The sequence below is a fragment of the Squalius cephalus genome (assembly GCF_949319135.1).
Source record: "Squalius cephalus genome assembly, chromosome: 7".
In the NCBI taxonomy this organism is placed as follows: domain Eukaryota; kingdom Metazoa; phylum Chordata; class Actinopteri; order Cypriniformes; family Leuciscidae; genus Squalius; species Squalius cephalus.
The window spans coordinates 21,936,676-21,957,285 of NC_137128.1; the positions used below are offsets into that span (position 1 = coordinate 21,936,676).

At 36.8% G+C, this 20,610-nt stretch overlaps 2 protein-coding genes across 3 annotated transcripts; one reads left to right on the forward strand and one right to left on the reverse strand.

Moving 5' to 3' along the window:
* Positions 1-280: 280 nt before the first annotated feature.
* glmna (glomulin, FKBP associated protein a) lies at positions 281-9,379 on the reverse strand. Its single transcript, XM_079875633.1, has 19 exons — positions 9,290-9,379; positions 8,803-8,878; positions 8,600-8,725; positions 8,401-8,514; positions 8,206-8,314; positions 6,458-6,707; positions 5,613-5,712; positions 4,837-5,018; positions 4,692-4,745; positions 4,567-4,597; positions 3,778-3,867; positions 3,645-3,686; positions 3,488-3,561; positions 2,965-3,049; positions 2,779-2,888; positions 2,633-2,696; positions 1,230-1,362; positions 1,042-1,118; positions 281-960 (listed from the first exon to the last, which is right to left on the reverse strand). Exons 2-19 carry the CDS (start codon positions 8,839-8,841, stop codon positions 865-867), a joined length of 1,776 nt encoding a protein of 591 aa, XP_079731759.1. The 5' UTR covers positions 8,842-8,878; positions 9,290-9,379; the 3' UTR covers positions 281-864.
* On the forward strand, positions 9,340-20,307 carry rpap2 (RNA polymerase II associated protein 2). 2 transcript variants are annotated; one of them, XM_079875631.1, is made up of 12 exons: positions 9,340-9,472; positions 9,559-9,604; positions 10,226-10,343; positions 10,442-10,540; positions 10,631-10,696; positions 10,791-10,879; positions 11,360-11,395; positions 11,524-12,463; positions 12,945-13,042; positions 13,191-13,271; positions 15,005-15,073; positions 20,096-20,307. In XM_079875631.1, the coding sequence occupies exons 1-12, from the start codon at positions 9,418-9,420 to the stop codon at positions 20,247-20,249; spliced, it is 1,851 nt and encodes a 616-aa protein (XP_079731757.1). In that variant the 5' UTR covers positions 9,340-9,417; the 3' UTR covers positions 20,250-20,307. The 2 variants fall into 2 exon arrangements, with proteins under 2 accessions (XP_079731757.1, XP_079731758.1); XM_079875632.1 differs by lacking the exon at positions 20,096-20,307 and adding an exon at positions 15,444-15,546.
* Positions 20,308-20,610: the final 303 nt, after the last annotated feature.

The following is a 20,610-nucleotide window of genomic DNA, read 5'->3' on the forward strand; positions in this document are numbered from 1 at the left end:
TATTTTTGTTTATACAGTATGCACATAACCTCGCAAAAAAGGTCACAATACGAGTGCTTTTATATTTGTAATTTAGACTATTCTAATTGAATGACCACATGCTTGAAGTCAACTTATTCAATAAAAATGTAATCTAACCCAGAAGTGCGGGGTTTCAGTTGCTAAATTTGTACATTTAGAATACATTTTTAGTACGCAGGTTTTTGGTGAATCATAATTTGTCCGTGAAATTGTGCAACGGTTATTGAATTGGACTATGTGGAAAAAGAAAAATTACATCTGAAAAACAATAGTATTTATTCAAAGCCTGAGGGATCATTTCATGTAGCAAAATGTAGAGGAGAACATTAATATTTAATATATACTTAATATTTCCTCCACAGAAAAACTTTCACAGACAAGAAGGATGCAAAAATGCAGGTACAAAAGGTCTAAGAATCTTAATTCGTGCAATTTTTGCATAGTTCAGTGTTTGTTTTAGTGATCGATACACACAAAGCCTGTCAGCAGGTAATAATCCAATAACTTATTATATTGTCATTTACATTTATAAGTGACCTAACATTACTTTTTTACATTAGTATCTTGACGTCAAACAAATGTGCGCAATCAGTTCAGAAGCCAAAACAATGAAAATCCATCCTAAAAAGTTGCAAATAACATTTAATATTTTCTCCCTGACAATAGCCTACAATAATAGAGTAAAGAGTGATTACAACCAGAGTGGACACAGACACGATAAAGTACAGCAAAATAAAGTCTCACTTCCGATTAGTTGTCGAATCATTAAAGGAAGCTGGTTCTGGTGCTTTGACTACATTAACCGAAAGAGAAGATGCTAAAAGACTCAAACAGGCTCTCACATCATGACAAGGGTCTTTCTTTAGCCTCGGTGATCTCCTCGATTCTTGCCAAGACGCTCTCTATCAGGTCAAATGTGAAGAGGGCTGACTGCAGAACCTGCAGAAGCGGCATGCAAACACTGTTAGCTGTGTCCACTGTATTGAGCACCCATATGGACTTGTGCACAAAATAATATACCTGAATCTGCATTTCTGGTGTCATGTTGGGCAGCTTCTCATTGTCCACGGTTAATGTGCAGACTGATGCTTGAGAGTCTGTCGAACGCAACAAAAAAGGGTTAGCAGCCTCACTACAGAGAATTCAAGTGACAAGCTACATTCACAGCATAAATATGTTAAGTTCGGGATTATGAATGAGTATTGCACCTTTAGAAGTGATCTTATTCGCTTTCATGCTCTTCAGTTCTGCCTCATAATGCGCTTTGGACATGTTCAGACCGGTCCGCATTGGCTTCAGGTAGTTGTCCTCAATCTTATAAAGCTCCGTCCAAATTCCTGTCTAAACAGATAAAAAATAAATAATAATAATAATTATATATATATATATATATATATATATATATATATATATATATATATATATATATATATATATATATATATATATATATATAATGTGGGAGTCTGTTATGGATGTAGAGCAGTGGGTCCCCCATTGAAAAAGACAGTAAAGACAAAAGCTACTTTTGTATTTACAGAAACTAGTAGTGGCAATATATTAAAATAATAATAAGAATCATAAATTATTATTGTTGATGTTAGAAATAAAGTAATTAAATTTTCTTATCATATTTCTATTTACTAATTACTATTTTTTTTTCCATTACCAATTAATTTAAATTTTATAAACAAACAAATAGCAACAGGGTTATTGCAGTTAAGTAAAACCATTTTTAAAAAATCATTACTTTAACTGAAATAATAATAATAATAAAATATAAAAAACTTTATTTCAGCTAGTTGCCAACGTTTCTCATTTTCATTTAACCTGATTTACTAAAATAGCAAAAACTAAAACTATATTTTAACTATAAAGACATAATAAACATCTAATTAAATGACAAAAACAAACAACAAAACTCCTAAAACATTATTATTTATATATTATTTATCCTAAAAGATAAATAAATAATATAAATTAAAAAAATAAATAAATAATAAAAACTAAAATCTCAGTGATAAGAAAATAACAATGCTCAGCAATTTCAACCCAATAAAATATTTTAGAGAGCATCCAGTAACTTGCATCTATGAAAAAATGAGTAATAATTTAAATAATAATAATAATATATTAAAATATTTTTTTTATAAATAAAATATGTGCAAGTGCCCGGACGTGGATGCATGCTCTCATTTTCGCGAGGAAATATCCATATATATTTTTGTATCTTGTACCCTTTCTATAGCACCCATAGTTAGTTTTTGGTTTTTTTGAGTACCAAATGCACTATTGATAATATTTTTTTCTTCAAAATATTTTAGAGCTTGACATAAGAAAAAACAAAAAAAAATCCAATACTTTTAAAGATTTTATTAATTTCCACCACTTTTCCAGTTCTACAAATCCCACTTTTAAAATTCCGCATTAATTAAACCTGGAACCGCATTAATCCAGGTTTTCCAAGACCGCGTGAAACAAAAAAAATTACAGTTGTCGAGGGAACGAATAAAACTGAGAAATACAAATGTCAGTGTTTAGTTGGTTTAGCTTATTTTAAGGCTTGTTTTATCTTTTTACCTCAATTTAAGCGAAGATGGTTCACCCTTACCTCATTCTCCCATTCTTTATCTCGGATGAGCATGTATCTCAGGAGGTTCAGTGATTCCATGATCCTGTATGATATGAACAGCAGTTTGGTCAAGTCAAACGACTGTGACTGAAGCAAGCGTTGTGGCAGTGAGGCCGAGCTCTCACCTGTCTAAGTTCTGCAGCAGGTCTGTTTCCGGTCCATGCGGAAGACACAGCACTAGCCGCAGCAGAGGCAGCAGATGTTTACCCAGGAACCACTCATTACCATTACATGGCTAAAGAAAAGAAAAAAATGGAGGTGCAATAAAAAATAAATGGAACCAAATGACATGATATCATGACTTATCTTACCTTGAGGGAAAAGTCAATCTGATTCTTGATATTCTTGATAATGTATCCCTCCACCCCCGCGTGTTGACTTGTTTTCAACATGCCTCTAAAATGGAGGAACGCCATAAATGAAAGTGTCTAATAACACTCATATCACCAGCTAAGCTGTCTACATGTTTTGTTGTTTCAATGGAACCCGTTTCCACCTCAGATATCTCAGTGTATGCCAGATAAAGACTAAAATAGGAAAATGTATTACTAGCATTTCTGTGTTTATAGCCTCTTTAAGAGGAATCGCTTGTTGTGTTCATCATTTGGATAAAAGCATCTGCTAAATGAATTACAATTAAGCACATTGTGACATTTAACGTGGAAATGTGAGATATAAACTTAATATAAAGTTGCTATTAGGGCGGCAACTGCTGATGATTTTGAGAATTGATTAATCTGTGAATTATTTCTCAATTTCACACACTATTGTGTAGTGATTTCAGATGTTTATGTCTAATATCATGCTATAGTTAACCAGCAAAATATGTTTTACCTGAAGAACTTGTATTTGGCCTCTGTGCTGAATTTGTCAATACTCAGCTGAAACACTTTAAGGCCTTTAGTTCTCTGTGGTGAACACAAATCAAAATGAACAATGATAACACATATTATACAACACTAACATATAAACAACAGGTCATCTCACTTACCAAAGTCTGGTCTGGACACAACGTCATAACTTTAACCAAATTCTAGACAGAAAACAAAAAGTCTTAGAACAAGACCTCACCTAAATCACACGCAAAACTATTGTTACAGCATAATTAGTTATAATATTTGTACCTGTGGAACACTGAAAAATGTCTTCAGCTCCAAAATATCTACTGGTAGACTGTTATCTTCAATTCTGACAAGACTTTTTTCATACAGTTCCTATGATGAAAGAATTCAAGGAATATTAAAATAGGTGGTAACACTTTATTTTAAAGTGTCCTTGTTACATGTGTCACATGTACTTACCAGGGTTCATACAGATACTGTAAAATGTAATTCCAGGACTTTCAAGAACTTTTCAAGCACTACTTTTTTGGTTTACAAGGACAATAGAGATCTCACTTATCAAACAATATCTTTATCATCTTTCAACTTCTAAAAAGTATAAAATAAACTAAGAAAACAAAATGGTACAATTCAAGTGCAGCGCAATGACTGTGGAAACTTTAACCTTTGAAAGGATACTATGACAAAGATATCCTTTATTCAAACTGATTTTTTCCCCTCATGAATATATGATCGACCTGAAGAATGAAAGCTGTATCATATACTTGGATATTTATATGAGCAATATCATGCTCATAGCCATGCGAAATGGCTCTATATCTATATCAGACGGGCTGCAGTGTTCATTTTGAGTGAAAAGATCATTTTATCAATAAAATTAAACACTAATTTCACATATATTGTCTGTCAATAACTCATATTTCATAAATATGGCTGTTTTCAAGGGATTTCCAGGACTTCAATTTCAAAAAGTCAAATTCAAATCCTATTCCTAACCCAATAGTAAGTACATGTTGTTAAATAATATTAATACAATGTGGTCTGGTTTAATGTTGTGATGAACACGCTTACCAATCCTTTCTGCAGACGGGATCCTTCAGTTCTATAAATGGAGATCAAAACAGTAGAGTGAAATCCTGTGTGTCAGAAGACTCTCATACAAATATTCAGATTCACAGTCATAACTTCATAAGTACCTGCTTAACAGCAGCTCGATATATTCCATGTTGCACTGAAGAACAAAAACCGAACTGAAAAAAGAAACATGCAAACAAATGTCAGCACAAATTGACATGAGGGTTTATCTGTGGGTAAATCACGGTCAGCAGCTTCTGTCTTCACCTGAGAACCGCTGGAAAGATGTCCACAGCTATATGATTCACAAAGAGCAGGTGGCACATGCAGGCCAGCGACTCCTTCGGGTATCTGACCTCCTCTTCCAGAAAGCCTGGGACCTCCCTTCTCTTCAGCACATTACGACTCAACAAATCAGGGAGTGACTCCCCAATATTTGACAAAATGATCTGTAAACATGGAACATAATGCAGATTAAGTATGAAAAGGTATATCAAGGCAGTGGTTTTGAAATACATTAGCAGATGCCTCTAGATTTAATATTATGCTATTTGATGCATTTTTATTAGACTATCATTCAAAAGTTTGATTTCAGTAAGATTGAGTCACTTAAGCTCACTGAGGCTGCATTTACTTGATTAAGAATACAGTAAAAGCAGTAATATTGTGAAATATTTTTACAATTTAAAATAACTGTTTTCTATTTGAATATATGTTCAAATTAAATTAACTCCTGTGATGTTTTCAGCATCATTACTCCAGTCTTCAGTGTCACATGATCTTTCAGAAATCATCCTAATATGATGAATTGATGCTCAAGAAATATTTCTTATTATAATCAAATTATGAAAACTGCTTGATATTTTTGTGGGAACCGTGATACTTTTTTTTTTGTAACATTATATGTCTTTACTGTTACTTTCAATTTAAAAAAGAATACATTTCTTACTGACCCCAAACGTTTGAATGACAGTGTAAGTTTTATTGCAAAACACTTGCAATAAAGGAATGCAATAATTGAGAAAGTTCATGCAATATTATACCAGTATCTCAGTAGCAAAGTCTCTCAGAGGGGATTTCTGGAGTGTGTCTGGATCTTTCAACTGCACCTCTAGCAGAGGCTCACTTAAACTCTTCATACAGCTGAAGAAAAAAATATAATACATAAATTGCCCATATTAAAACAATTTCTTATATTGTCTAAAAATGTATGAACTAAAACCCTAAAAAAAAAATCAATTGTTTTAAATAAATCTGCGTATCACACTATTATAACTCTAACGTTGAGATTTTGCTAAAGATTTCATTTATTTAACAGAGTTATATTACATTATTAGTGTTTTTAAGGATGAACTAATCAAGTGTTAAGGCCCGTTCACACCAAGCACGATAACTATAAAGATAATGATAAAGATAACTATATATGCGTCCACACCAACGACCAATAACGGTCTTTTTATTCTAAGCACGCGCGCGCCCGGATGATCCAGATCCATTTTAAATGCGCGAGACCTTTAAATTAGAGTGGATTCTGATTGGCTGTCAGTGTTTTATCGTTCGACAGCTGGAAAAAAATCGTTCTGAAAGTGATCCCAACGATATCGTTCCTCATATCTTTATCGTTATAGTTGTGGTGTGAATTCTGTTATTCTTTAATATGGAGAACGATTTTTAGAATTATATCTTTATCGTTATCTTTATAGTTATCGTCCTTGGTGTGAACGGGCCTTTAGAATCCAGAAAGCGGCAAAGGTAATCTAAATGTAAAAATCGAGGAAATGAGTATGAGCAATTAAATATCCAATGCTGACCAGTACCGATAACTGAAATCATGTCGATGTATCCTTAATTTGGGGTAAAAATAATAAGCTACACTTATAAAACCTACAACTTGAGCAGTTCCACTCTGAGCTCATTGTCCTTGGATATTCTGTTGTTGTCCTTGATGATCTCCTTGATCTCTTCAACAAAGGGCTTCACAAACTGCAGAAGAGCAGTGCAGCAGCAGCACAAGCCGAAAACATCATCCTCCTCCTGCTCTTTGGTGACGGGCACCGGCAGTCTGGCCACCTGGCCGAGCAGCGTGGAGAGAGCCATGCCCACAGACGAGGCCTTCTTCGTGCCCAGCCTCAGCAGCACTGACGGGTTCAGGACATATCAGGGGCAAAAAGAGGATCTGGTTCATTTAGGATCCATTCAGAACACAATCAGACTCACATGGAAGAGTCTTATGAGCAGAGGCGGACAGAGTACACAGCTTCATTACTTGAGTAAAAGTACAGATACCCCTTGCTAAATTGTACTCAAGTACAAGTAAAAGTACTACAGTCAGATGTCTACTTAAGTAAAAGTACTGAAGTACTTGTTTTTAAAAGTACTTGAGTATCAAGAGTACAAGAGTACATTTTCTAAATATTGCATTACTACTGCCACAGTGCTTACATTGGTAAACACAGCAAACACTTGAAGCGAAAACTATCATTAGCTTGTTCAGAAAACTGAAATAGTCTGGCGAGGTGGGGCCACGGGTTGGCACATTCCCGGGATGGACCTGCTGCGTCTTCATCCATTATTTCGTCCATGGTTTCGTCTCTTATTTAAATCTGACCATGGAGTTGACTTTGGCGGAAAGCTGAAGGTGATTGCTGATAGGCTGTCCCAATCAGTGGCGCCTGCGCAATCCAATCACGTTTGAGAGGGAAACAACAAATTGAGGGTTTCCGAGATTTTTCTTTTTTCCTTTTTTTTTTTTTTTAGAAGAAGTAACGGGTACTCACGGTTATGGATAGAAATGTAGTGGAGTAAAGAGTACAATATTTGCCTCTCAAATTTGAGTAAAGTCATGAGTACTCTCCAAAAATGATACTCGAGTAAAGTACAGATCCCTCAGAATTGTACTTAAGTACTGTACTCAAGTAAATGTACTCCGTTACTGTCCGGCTCTGCTTATGAGTACATCAGAATACAGTGTGCATGAGTCAGGATGGTCGGAAAACAACTTAGTAGTCAGTTGAAGTGAGTTTACCTACAGTACCGTTCATAAGATTGGGGTCCGTACGTTTTTTTTTCAATACTTTTATTCAGAAAGGACACGCTAAATCGAGGCTTTGGGATAAAACAATAGCAATGATTATGATATAACCTTCCCCTATAAAATTAAAAAAAAGTTTAATAAATATTCGATACATTGTTTATGCACTATGCAAATAATGCTGTGTATGCGTGTTGCAGATCGTCGCATTGCATAATCTTATTAAATCTACATTAAATTGATCAAATCAAATATCTTATTTCAATAATGAGTAATGACTGCTGAAAATTCAGCTTTGCCGTCACAAGAATAAATTCCTTTTTAAAATATATTTAGTTATTTTAAATATGATTAATATTTCACAATATTACTGTTTTTACTGTATTGGTCAAATAAATACAGCCTTGATGAGCATAAGAGACTTCTTTCAAAACATTTAAAAATGCACTGGCCCCATATTTTGAACAGTAGTGTAGATTAAAAACTTAAAATCTGAAACTTCTCAGAGATGGTTTTCGTGGCAGAAACGTTTAGGCTGTCAGCAGTTCACTGATGTCAACAATACATCAACATTTCAGCGCTTGAGTGACTAAGAGAAGAAGAACCTGTTTGTAAAGGCTTGAGGAGAAGAGTAAGCGTCTCAGCAATGGAGGCAGAATCAGCCTCCTCCACCTGCTCCAACAAACCCACCAGCAGCTCTTTAGGACTGCACACCTGTTTCACAAAACAACACTATGAACAATTGAACGCAGCATGGAAACTTACAGCTGGTCATGGTTTAAGAACAAGACATTAACAACCTCCAGCAGATGCGACAGGATGGCGTGGCAGTGGGGAAGGTTTTTGTCCTCCTTCTTCAGGAGCATCTGTACCAGAGGTCCCAGCAGATTCCAGCCCATGCATCTCACTATGCTCTTGAGTAAAACAAGGAAAAACATTCCTGAATTTGTCCTTCTTCATTGATGGATCACAAAGTGCACTAGATGCCGTCCAACTCACCTTGTTCTTCTCATCGACTAGGATGCTGAGAACTTGAGCACTGTCGCCTTGTTCTATACAGGTTCTTCCAGCGGTGAGGAATAAATCATAGTCCTGCGATGAGTAGCTTTCATCCTTGATTGCTTGCTAAAGAAAAAGTGAATATACACGATGGTAAGTGACACATCGTCAATGTACAATGTAGCACATATCTAGACACTTACACATCTCTGGACTACATCACTGAGCAGTTCTAGAGCCATCTTGATGGTCCGAAACGTCTTCTGTCATCAAAGATTTCTGCATAGAAAAAACTAATTATGATATTAATATTATGCATGATAATGATGTGGTGCAAAGACAATAGAGCATTGACGTAGTCATCAATCATGACAGCTTTATAAAGAGCAGCTGGTGGTCACACACAGCTCTAATTATTATCATCAGCAAACAAAGCAGAAAATATCCATATAAAACAGAAAATATTCATAAATAGACCCCACTCTTCGTCAGAGAGTCTGTATGGATATAAAACGATTGTTGTAGTCATTAGCAAGATAGCTAAAATCTCGACTGGTGTTCTCTAAATAAGCTCTGTAATCAGATTATGCGTTCGCGTAGCTTTGTACAGGTACGGCTGCTGCTTTAATTTGCTTATAAGATACACATCTACTAAAAAAAGATACAAACTGAAAATACGCGCTCACTTACAGCTATACTTTCAATAAGCAGCGCCGCATGTTTGGAAACTGGAAAGCGGAATAAAGCGTGTCACTTGCGGCTTGCCGTAGTGCTGTCTGTGACGTAGGCGGAAAAAGTTTTGTTTTGGGAAAGCAAGCATGGAAGCCGGTGAAGTGACAGGAAAGAGTAGCTCCTCAAAATCCAAAAAGAAAGGTTAGTGGATATATGGAGCTACATGGGATTTGCCCTCAAAGTTTTTATTTTTAAACCTTAATTTGTCCGCTTCATTTGAATTTCAGGTGGAAAGGGAGCCGAAGCGATTTCAGCAGCGCGTGAGGCGAGAAGGTGCTTTTGTGTTTGTTTACTTTAGTTGAACTATGTTTTTGACTAGGAGTGTAACAATATGTCGTGTCACAATATATCGCAATACAAAAATCCAACAATATGTATCGTGGACTGTGACTATTTGTTTTGTGTATAGTTCGCCCAAAATTAAAATTACTGTGAGAGACAAAATTCACAGTTCACAGAGTTTTAGTGTCAGTACTGTATTAAACTACAATAATGTATAATAATGCAATGGGGTATATTTGTGGGTCCTGATAATGCCAAATGTCTTATATTACCAGTAAAAAAACATTATTTTAAATAAATCTAGTTAGCGACAGAGTCCAAGCACATTCGAAAAATAATCAAATAGTGTCACTATTGTCCTGTGCATTGGGTTACCAGCACCAAGTCCAATCCTATTCATTTACACCCCCAATGTAATACCAAATTTAGCATTTTAATCAACAGTATATATATTTTTTGTAAACCTTTTACCATATGTCTTGGAGTATCGCAATAACATCATATAGTGAGTTCAGTATCGTGATATGTTTAGAATATTGACCCCTATTTTTGAATACCAATATTAAGTAACTATTAAAATGACGTGAGTTATATAAAGTGTGTTGTTTGCAGGAGGGAAGCCATTAAAGATGCGCTCAGACAGAAGCTGGAGTTGGAGCGCAGAGCCCTGCATGTGGTCGAGCGCTTGGTGGAAGAGGACAGCGTGACAGAGCAGTTCCTCATCGACTGTGTAACTTACATGTTTAGCCTCTTTATACAGTTTAGCTGGAGAATTAAATAGTTGTGAGTTGTGCTCCAAAAAGAATGTCCTGTCATCTTCTGCTTCAGGCATGGTACATCACTTCTACCAATTACAAAGACACAGTGGAAGAGCGGTCCATTGCCAAACTGTGTGGATACCCTGTGTGTCCAAATAAACTAACCAATGTAAGAACCCTTCTTGGAATTACACAAGTTATTTTTTATTTGACAAAATTGTGTTGTTTCTTTCTGTTAATAAGAGTTTATTTATTTCAGGTGCCCGCTCAACAGTTTAAAATATCCACCAAAACTAATAAAGTCTATGATATTACAGAGCGCAAGGTATGATTTTTTTCCATCGCTCTCCTGAAATGTATTTAGAGATTAAGCAGACCAGTTCTTCATAATTTTCTGTTGTTTGTTCTTTATTTTTCAGTGCTTTTGTTGTAATTTCTGCTACAAAGCCTCCAAATGTTTCGAGTTCCAGATATCAACAACTCCACTTTGGCTCAGAAAGGATGAGAGGTAGTATATATGTCAATCCAGTTCATTATAATCAAGTAAATATTTAATTTATTATTAAAATCAAAGTGTTTAATCATGTAATTCAAATATTTTAATCATAAAACTGAATTCTTTATCATACAGTTATAAAAAAGGATATCATTTATTTTGTTTTATATATTACATTTTTAACCTATTATGGCGATTCAAAAGTTTGGGGTCTGAAAGAATTTAAGTTTTTGAAAGAAGTCTCTTATGCTCGTCAAGGCTGCATTTGTTTGATTAAAAATACAGGAAAAATAGTAATATTGTGAAAGATTATTATGATTTTAAATAAGTATGATATGTCCTTGCTGAATAAATATATTTCTCTCTTCTAATTTAAAAAGTCATACCCAAACTTTTGAACGGTAGTTTATTTAACAATAATAATTTTAATGAAACTGTACTTTTAATAGTTTTTTAAATAATGTAACAATGTTCTTTTCTTTTCCATAAAAGGCCTCCTGAGGTTAAGCTGATGAAAGAAGGAGACGGGTATGCGCATGCTGTTTGTCTTAGAGAAATGCCATTGTTTAGTAGATGTTTTGCAGTGGAATAACTTTCTGAATGAGTAGTTTATAGTTGTATAAATTGACTGGAAGTTTACTCTCACCTGTGCACAGAGGCAGCTCAGGACAGGAGATAAAGTTGGTAGACAAGCCCTTAAAAAAAGCCGACATTGAGAATCCCGTCACAGACATTCCTGAGTCTTACAAAGACTCTCCTCCCTTCAGCCAGAGTGACAACAGCGACATTGAGCAAGACTTTGTCTCCAGTGTGGTGTCCAGACAGAGTAAACAAGCACGGGTTCACTGGGGAAAGCTGCCAAAGAGGGATGGAGCGAGTGAGGATGAGTCCACTGCTGAAATTAAGCAATATGCGCATCCTGAACCTTCACAAATCGAAAATAATGATGAAAGTGGATCTTCACAAACTCCTCAACCACAGAAAGACCCAACCGACTGTGTACCTAAACTGGATAAAACCACATCTGCAGAATCTGATATTAAAGGCACTCTGGAGCTTTTGAATCAGTGTAGTCTGAAGGATGCTGCAACCCAGGAGGAAACTAACCTCCCTTCACAGCCTGAGATTGTAAACTCCCTCCCTGGCGCTGGTGCTCTGAACATCACTCAGGTGGGCATGAGTAAGAGAGGAGCTGCAGGCCTCAAAGGATTGTTGAAGGATCATAACAGAGCTAAAACAACCCCCACAGCCATCAATCTGTGCCTGCTAGAGCGTCTACGACAAACCTTTACGGAGTGGAGAACTGAGGACACTATGAAGTTTCTTTATGGGCCTGAATATGTTTCAGGAACAGAGTCTACAGCACAGGAGGTTGAGGAACTGGATGAAGATGACCTGGATGAGGCTGAGGTGGAGGTGGGCTTGAGACAGGACAGTGGAAGTTCTTTCACACCCAGAGCTCCTGCTCCTGATATTGAGACGCTGTGGAAAGAGACTGCGTCGCTGGAGCTGAAAGTGAGGGAGTTTTATGAAGGAGTGTGCGTTCTGCCTGAAGAGCTTAAGACGGATGCAGTCAAAGAGACTGAAGATACACAGGTGAGAACTGAATGATTTGCCTTTCAAATTTTCTTTTAAGCTACCCTTCTAGACTCATACTTGCACATACAATATAATGGCTAAGTTTTAATTTTAGTAATTTATGTGCTTTTGTTATTTTTATTAGTTTTTGTTTTAAAAAAAATAAATATTTTTTAAGGTTTAATTCAGTTAGTACATTTCATGCTTCAACTTAAACATATTTCAGCTAGTTCCATCATATCTTATTTATGTGTTCTTCTTTTAAAATGCCACTTGATTTCATATTTTATATCTAAAGCAATGGCATTAATACTTTTGTCATACTTAAAGCATCCATGAATGGCCTCTCGTTCTGAACTCTGAACTGCAGTTACTCTGACTGTCCTGTTGTGGGTGCTTAATTCTAGCATAATCTTCCTGACACCTGGCAGCATCTCTCATTCATTTCTGCATGTTGCATTCTTGATTGACATGCAATCCTTTTCTTATGGGCCTCCAGGACAATGGGAAGGACAAGGACCCTCCTCTGCCTTTGGTTGATTCTCATGCACAGCATCTGATTCAGAAACGCATTGTTGTGGAGAAACTCAGCCGGAGGTCAGTGTTCAGCATTCCAGCAGCTTTTGACACAACTGTGTTCGCTGATTTGGTCGCCCTAATAATGTATTTGACCTGCTTGTAATCGGTATAAATGGTGACCTGCATTTCTGTCAAACACACCTTGTCTTCTTGTGTCTTCCCAAAGCTTGAGAGATGTTGTGGGACCCCTGTGTCTAACAATAAGTGATGTCATCAATAACATAAATAATCTTGTCAGGACATTCAGGTAAGTCGCATCGCACACTAGATGAAGAGTGAAGACTTTGTATGTGTTTTCAAACAAGCAGATAGACTGTCTGTACGAATTCATGAAGGACGCATTAATACGGAAGCCCTGAACCGCATGGTGAAAAAAAAAAATAGAAAACTTATCTCGTTATTTCGAGATATTAAGTCGTTATTTTGACATAATAAGGGGACATTCTAATATGCATTAAGCCACATTTAGCGTTCTTGTAATGGTTTTCTATGGGAGGAAAATGCTTAACGTGAAATTATACATATTCTGGACTCATCTGATTTTATTTGTAGTATATTTTATTATGATTTTAGTGTCATAATGATTAATAAATGCATGCACAATTATCCGTGAACTTGATAAATGTTGCAGATATGTTTTACTATCCACAAACACATTGCTTTCAACTTATGTGTGCAAAATTCAGAATTCAACAAATGTGCAGCAATTTTTTTTTTTGCATTTTTCATTCAAAAAGCATTTTTGTGAATAAAATGTTTTATTTTGTATTAGTGATCATAATTTGCGCATTCAACAAAGAAGATGTACAGGTGACGCGTGCATTTATTGACGTCTTTTCTGAGTCAATCTCATTTGAGTGTATTCGGCAATGCTTAACGTGCAATTAAACGCGTTGAGTTTATATTCTGGGCTCATCAGATTTTTTTCTGGTCTCATTTCGTTTTGTTTGTGGATAGTAAAACATATCTGCAACATTTATCAAGTTCACAGATAACTGTGCATGCATTTATTAATCATTATGATAAAAATCATAATAAAGCATACTACAAAAAATTCGATGAGCCCAGAATATGAACGCAACACGTTTAATTTCACATTAAGCATTTTCCTCCCTCAGAAAACCAATATGTGGACGCAAAATGTGGCTTAATGCATATTACAATGTCCCCTTATGTCGAAATAATGAGATAATGTCGAAATAACAATATATTATGTCAAAATAACAGGATATTATGTCGAAATAATGAGTTATTGTGTCAAAATAACGAGATATTATGTTGGAATAACAACTTAATATCTTGAAATAACTTTTTTCACCATGTGGTTCAGGGCTTCCGTACATTAAATTGATGTAACAGTTTTATAATGTTGCAAAATATTTCTAATAACTCTTTTATGGTCAAAATTATTTATTGAGCATCAAATCAGATCATATTAGAATGATTTCTGAAGGATCATGTGACACTGAAGACTTTGCATCAGGAATAAATTACATTTTAAAATATATTAAAATAGAAAATGATTTTAAATTGCACAATATTACTGTTTTTAGTGTATTTTTGTTCAAATAAATGGAGCATAAGAGACAAATTGCGTACAACAGGGTCAAATCAGTGTTTATGTCTGTCTATCAGACACTCGGTAGACCTTTTTGACCGGAGTCATGACATTTTGAGTTTCACGGCCCATAAATTGTGATTGGCCATGGAGGTGTTGTCAACAGGAAGTAGTGTGTCACACTATGAAGATGATTTAGCATGCCTCTGAAGGGTCACTTGACCCTTGGATTGAACCTGCTTCCAGGAATTATGTCTCTCCTGTTGAGGGCCACTAAATCTGAGCAGCTTCAAAACCATGACACCCATTAAAACAGTTTGACTTTAATTGACTTTAACATGTCGTTATAACTGACATCAATGCGCATTCAAAATTGGATGGCATTTAAGTGCACTTTTGCTAACGTTGTCCTTTTGTTCCAGGTTTACAAACACAAATATCATTCACAAAAGCCCAGAATGGACTTTAATCGCCGTGGTTCTTCTGTCAGTGTAAGTATTAAGTAAACATTCAATACATTAAAACTAAGATTTGAATATTTTCTGAAGTTGCTGGGTGGTTTCTGGCTCATCATACCATCGTCCAGATTGCGTCCAAACAGAGTCGGGTCTTTACATATTTGGTATCTTTCAGATGTCAAACAGATTTTTAGATTGCTTAAGCTAATTATCTACTAACGCTTGGCTTTGCTCATGCATGGGAAAGTGCCACATGTGTTGGTATTTGCCATGAGAGTCCAGCACGACCGCGCTCATATAAAGGCTCAGATTAATGCAACTGCAGATAATGCCGTGGGTTTATCTGATGATGGCTGTTGATTGGGGCTTTATGGCTTCTCGCTGGCCTGCTGTGCTCTGACAGTGAAAGTATGTGGTAGACGGATCAACAGCTGGAGGGCCTGGCTTTAACAAGAGCGGACGGGAACAGGACTGAGGAAATCAGGGAGCATTGTTTTCTCTTCGGGAACACACTATGTAAAGTCATAAGACGCAAGTGATTTATGTCCGTGCGAGTGCGTGTATGATTTGTGTGCATTTGTTTTTGCTCCAAGTTAATATTTGTCTACTTGATAAAGATTTGTTCTTCTATTGAGGATTGATTCTGGAGTTTCTATTTGTGAGAGATCTTTTCCTTTGAGTTGCAAAACTAGAAAAAACTAAAAAAAAAAATTATTTTAAGTAGTGGTAAGACTTTACAATAAGTTTACATCGGTCACACTTTATATTAGGTGTCTTTAACTACTTGTATTAAAAAAGAATGTTGCTTTTGCATACAGGTATTTTTAAATATGTAAGTAAAATGTAAAACATGTGCACATGTAGGACCATTACATGTGTTAACATTAGTTAACTATATTGGTTAACATAAACTAACAATGAAAAATATTTCTAAAGTTTTTATTAATCTTAGTTGATGCTTAGTTGATTTCAAATGTTTGTATGCTAAATCCTTGTCATATGATGTGACTAACATACAGACAGAAAAATAAAACTCAGTGGAAATCAAAATATCATAGAGAGGATCCCTGCAGTCACTCATGACTGTGTCAAGGTCAAAAAGTCTCAAAATATCAGGGCCCATATTTTTAAAGTTGCTAACAATCCTCTCAGAAAACTCCTAATTTAGCTTAAAACCTTCCAGGTAGGAGTCTTAGCTTAAGAGCGATTCAGGACTGATCTGAGGCCAACTCTGAGTAAGGAAAAGACAAAATCTTTAATCTTAGTGAGGAGACGGGGCTGACCCCCTTGCTACGTATGACACAATCTTTTGAAGACTGTGATTGGTTGGTTGTCCAGGAAGAAGAAGAAGAAAAAAAAAAGAGCGATTTTAAGTATAGGGTCTACTCACACACATTTTATATATATATATATATGTGTATGTATGTATTTTTTTATTTACCATGCTGTTAATTTCCTATAAGGTATTTGATTGGCTTAGAATGATAAAAAGTGTTCCACTCTTTCCAATTACACTGATTGCTGGCATGTCTATTTAAGTGGTGGTTTGAATGTTGGTTTTAATGTAGCAAACATGGAATCAAAAACAAGAAGGACGAGAAAGCCCGAGTGGACAGAGGAACAGTGTTTACTGTTAGCCCAGTTAAAGGTATAGCGGAGGATTTTCCCGAATTTTAGAAAAGAACCGCCCTCTCCACTTTTTGAAAAAATGCACATGCGCAACACTCTACCTGCTCCCGAGAGGAAACACCTATTAAACGTGTGCACGAGAGAGCATGCACGAGCTAATCATCGCTTACATTAACTTTTACTAGCAGTGATTTTAAATGGATTTCTCCAAATAGCATGCCAAACTTTACCTGTCAAGAAACTTCGCGACTGAGGCATCAGTGGGAAGCCCAACCTGTGTTTTGAGCGCACGCCATCGTGTGAATCGTGTGCACGAGCACGTACGACGGCCTTACGTAAACATATCACCAGAATGATTGACACTTAGGAGGACCAATAGTCTTGATGATCCACCCGGAAAAAGAAAATCCTCCGCTATACCTTTAAAGGAAAATTGGGGCCGGGTGTCACAGCACGGGGCAAGAAGCAGACATGGGAGCTTATAGCGGTTAATAATAAATTATTAACGGTTCATTCCCCCTGATTGTGAGCACCAGGAAAGCCTGCTATGTTCATAAATGCAGTTTTTTGAGCCTGCAAGGTGGGAATGTCCAGTGGAAACTAAATGAACTGCGACACAGTAAGAGGTTCTGAAAGTGCTGTAATTGTTTTTGTGATCAATCTGCTTACAGAAGGTTGTGACACACCCAAATCATCACTGCTGCATTGTTGCATTTTCCCAGTTGCCAAATATCTTAATGTAGTGATTACTTTCATTTCTGCGCTGTTTCGGAGATGTTAGCGTGTCTCTAATAAGATCAGTCACAAACATGATCCCAGCACGATCTAATCTATAACATCTTATTAACTCACTGTCATCCATTGTCTGCAACACATTTCTTCTCCTTCTTCGTCTTTCTGCCATTTTCTCCTTTGCTAAAGAAACTCTTAAGCCTCTTAAAAGTCCTCGTCCGTACTCCTATCAAGACCTCTTGTAAGGGTTAAAATGCTTTCTGAATGACTTTTAAGAGTAAACGCCCACATTTCTAAGAATTTTCTTAGAATTTTGTCACTAGGAGCTACTCTTTGCATCAAGATTTTTATGAATACGGGCCCAGTTTTTGGTGTCAGTGTGAGTGTGATGTTTGTACAGTAGCAGGTGGTGTGTATGGCTTTCCTCAGAGCCACTAACTCTGAGGAGAGTTCCGTGCTGCTCCCTGTCTGTGTCAACACGAGCCCGTCTCTTATCACGGCCTGATTGCCGTGGATCCGTGATGCTGCGGGAACAGCATGAGAAACATTCCACCTGAAGAGCCACTTAAACCACTCCCCATTTAAAGATCTGTCCTAAAGACACGGCTCTGATTTATTATTGACTGCCTGGAGGATTTCTTAACCCAATATTAATAAATTTAGGCCTATATACACTCACCTAAAGGATTATTAGGAACACCATACTAATACTGTGTTTGACCCCCTTTCGCCTTCAGAACTGCCTTAATTCTACGTGGCATTGATTCAACAAGGTGCTGAAAGCATTCTTTAGAAATGTTGGCCCATATTGATAGGATAGCATCTTGCAGTTGATGGAGATTTGTGGGATGCACATCCAGGGCACGAAGCTCCCGTTCCACCACATCCCAAAGATGCTCTATTGGGTTGAGATCTGGTGACTTTGGGGGCCATTTTAGTACAGTGAACTCATTGTCATGTTCAAGAAACCAATTTGAAATGATTCGAGCTTTGTGACATGGTGCATTATCCTGCTGGAAGTAGCCATCAGAGGATGGGTACATGATGGTCTTAAAGGGATGGACATGGTCAGAAACAATGCTCAGGTAGGCCGTAGCATTTAAACAATGCCCAATTGGCACTAAGGGGCCTAAAGTGTGCTAAGAAAACATCCCCCACACCATTACACCACCACCACCAGCCTGCACAGTGGTAACAAGGCATGATGGATCCATGTTGTCATTCTGTTTACGCCAAATTCTGACTCTACCATCTGAATGTCTCAACAGAAATCGAGACTCATCAGACCAGGCAACATTTTTCCAGTCTTCAACTGTCCAATTTTGGTGAGCTCGTGCAAATTGTAGCCTCTTTTTCCTATTTGTAGTGGAGATGAGTGGTACCCGGTGGGGTCTTCTGCTGTTGTAGCCCATCCGCCTCAAGGTTGTGCGTGTTGTGGCTTCACAAATGCTTTGCTGCATACCTCGGTTGTAACGAGTGGTTATTTCAGTCAAAGTTGCTCTTCTATCAGCTTGAATCAGTCGGCCCATTCTCCTCTGACCTCTAGCATCAACAAGGCATTTTCGCCCACAGGACTGCCACATACTGGATGTTTTTCCCTTTTCACACCATTCTTTGTAAACCCTAGAAATGGTTGTGCGTGAAAATCCCAGTAACTGAGCAGATTGTGAAATACTCAGACCGGCCCGTCTGGCACCAACAACCATGCCATGCTCAAAATTGCTTAAATCACCTTTCTTTCCCATTCTGACATTCAGTTTGTAGTTCAGGAGATTGTCTTGACCAGGACCACACCCCTAAATGCATTGAAGCAACTGCCATGTGATTGGTTGATTAGATAATTGCATTAATGAGAAATTGAACAGGTGTTCCTAATAATCCTTTAGGTGAGTGTATGTTTTATAATAACTTCAGTTTGGTGTAGAAACAGTTTTCACTCCGAAATTGCTAGTTATTTCACAATTACACAGAAATGACAAGTAACTGAATTAAACCCTGCAAGTCATTTCCCTTGGCGGCCATCTTTCAAATGCATCTCGGACCGCTATTTCAGTCATGCAAGTATACAGGATTAAATTGATCAATGATTAACAATTAATTAGACTACATTAGATTCAATTATCCATTGATAATGCATGAAATAAATATTTAGATTTTGCCCAGAGAAGTTGCGAAAAATATGGTAATCTTCAGCACACAAACTATTTCTTTATCGATGGGAAAGCTTTTTTTTTTTAAACATGTTGCATGTTTTATAACTTTATATTCACTAATCAGTGTGTTTCAGACTGTGTTTTTTGACTGCTCATCTTCATTACGTTCAGAACCCATTTAAGGCTTTCAATCTGTTTATCAGCAGAGGACCTGTTATTTTCCCTTCATGAATAATTTGGAAGCCTCTTCCAAATTACTCTGTGCCTTATGTCAGGTGTGCCGCCGGCCTGTGGGCTTTTGTTCAGAGCAGTTCAATAATAGATAAAGCTCCAGAAACTGTAGAACAGGTTGAATCCGAGCTGTTGCAATAACCCCTTTCCTCTTCGAGAGAGAGCTAGGGATGGATGACTCCATGAAAGTGGCATAAATGCAGGTGTTAATGTGCGTTTAAAGTACTCTAGAGAGATAATCTTTTATTCTCACTAACTTCAGTTTGATTCTGTTTACATGCCTGGTGCTAAACGCTGTTTGTTTGCTCAGGTTAACAGAAGTGTCACCATTGCTGAGAGAGTCGCTGGCAAGTCCGTCTTCGTTGGAGTACATCTCCTCTCTCATGAGCGAGCTGAAACTAGAGGACAAAGATCTACACAACCTCGTGCTGCTCTTCAAACCCTGTGTTGCTCCAATAACATAATGTACAGCACACACATGTACAATTTATAATAAAAGCCTACCTAATACAAAGGTTGTATGCATCCTTTTATTTTCGTTAGTCAGTATTATATTAATGTAGTTAATATCTTATTTACTTGCTCAAAATTGACTGACGATGAATCAAGTTCAGATTGTCACAGAACAAAACAAAACAAAAAAAATGCTTCATTCTTAGAGTTTCTGAAGGATTGTATAATACTAGTGCAAGGTAATGCTCTTGGTGAAATTTCAGTTGGATTTTGGGCCATATGGTGGGCCTAATATAGCTCGATGAATGCATGCAGCATTTGTGTATGACTAAAATAACATCTTTTCTAAACAAAATCTTTTTAACCTTAAAA

Excerpts from the sequence above, each read along its gene's own strand:
- glmna (XM_079875633.1), bottom strand. The coding sequence starts at position 8,841 with ATGGCTCTAGAACTGCTCAGTGATGTAGTCCAGAGATGT. Across the intron at positions 5,713-6,457 it reads AGAGTGGAACTGCTCAAGTT|CTGTATGAAGAGTTTAAGTG; the intron begins GTAGGTTTTATA and ends TTTTTTCTTCAG. Across the intron at positions 961-1,041 it reads CACCAGAAATGCAGATTCAG|GTTCTGCAGTCAGCCCTCTT; the intron begins GTATATTATTTT and ends CCGCTTCTGCAG.
- rpap2 (XM_079875631.1), top strand. The coding sequence starts at position 9,418 with ATGGAAGCCGGTGAAGTGACAGGAAAGAGTAGCTCCTCAAAATCCAAA. Across the intron at positions 9,473-9,558 it reads CTCAAAATCCAAAAAGAAAG|GTGGAAAGGGAGCCGAAGCG; the intron begins GTTAGTGGATAT and ends TTTGAATTTCAG. Across the intron at positions 13,043-13,190 it reads GTGGAGAAACTCAGCCGGAG|CTTGAGAGATGTTGTGGGAC; the intron begins GTCAGTGTTCAG and ends GTCTTCCCAAAG.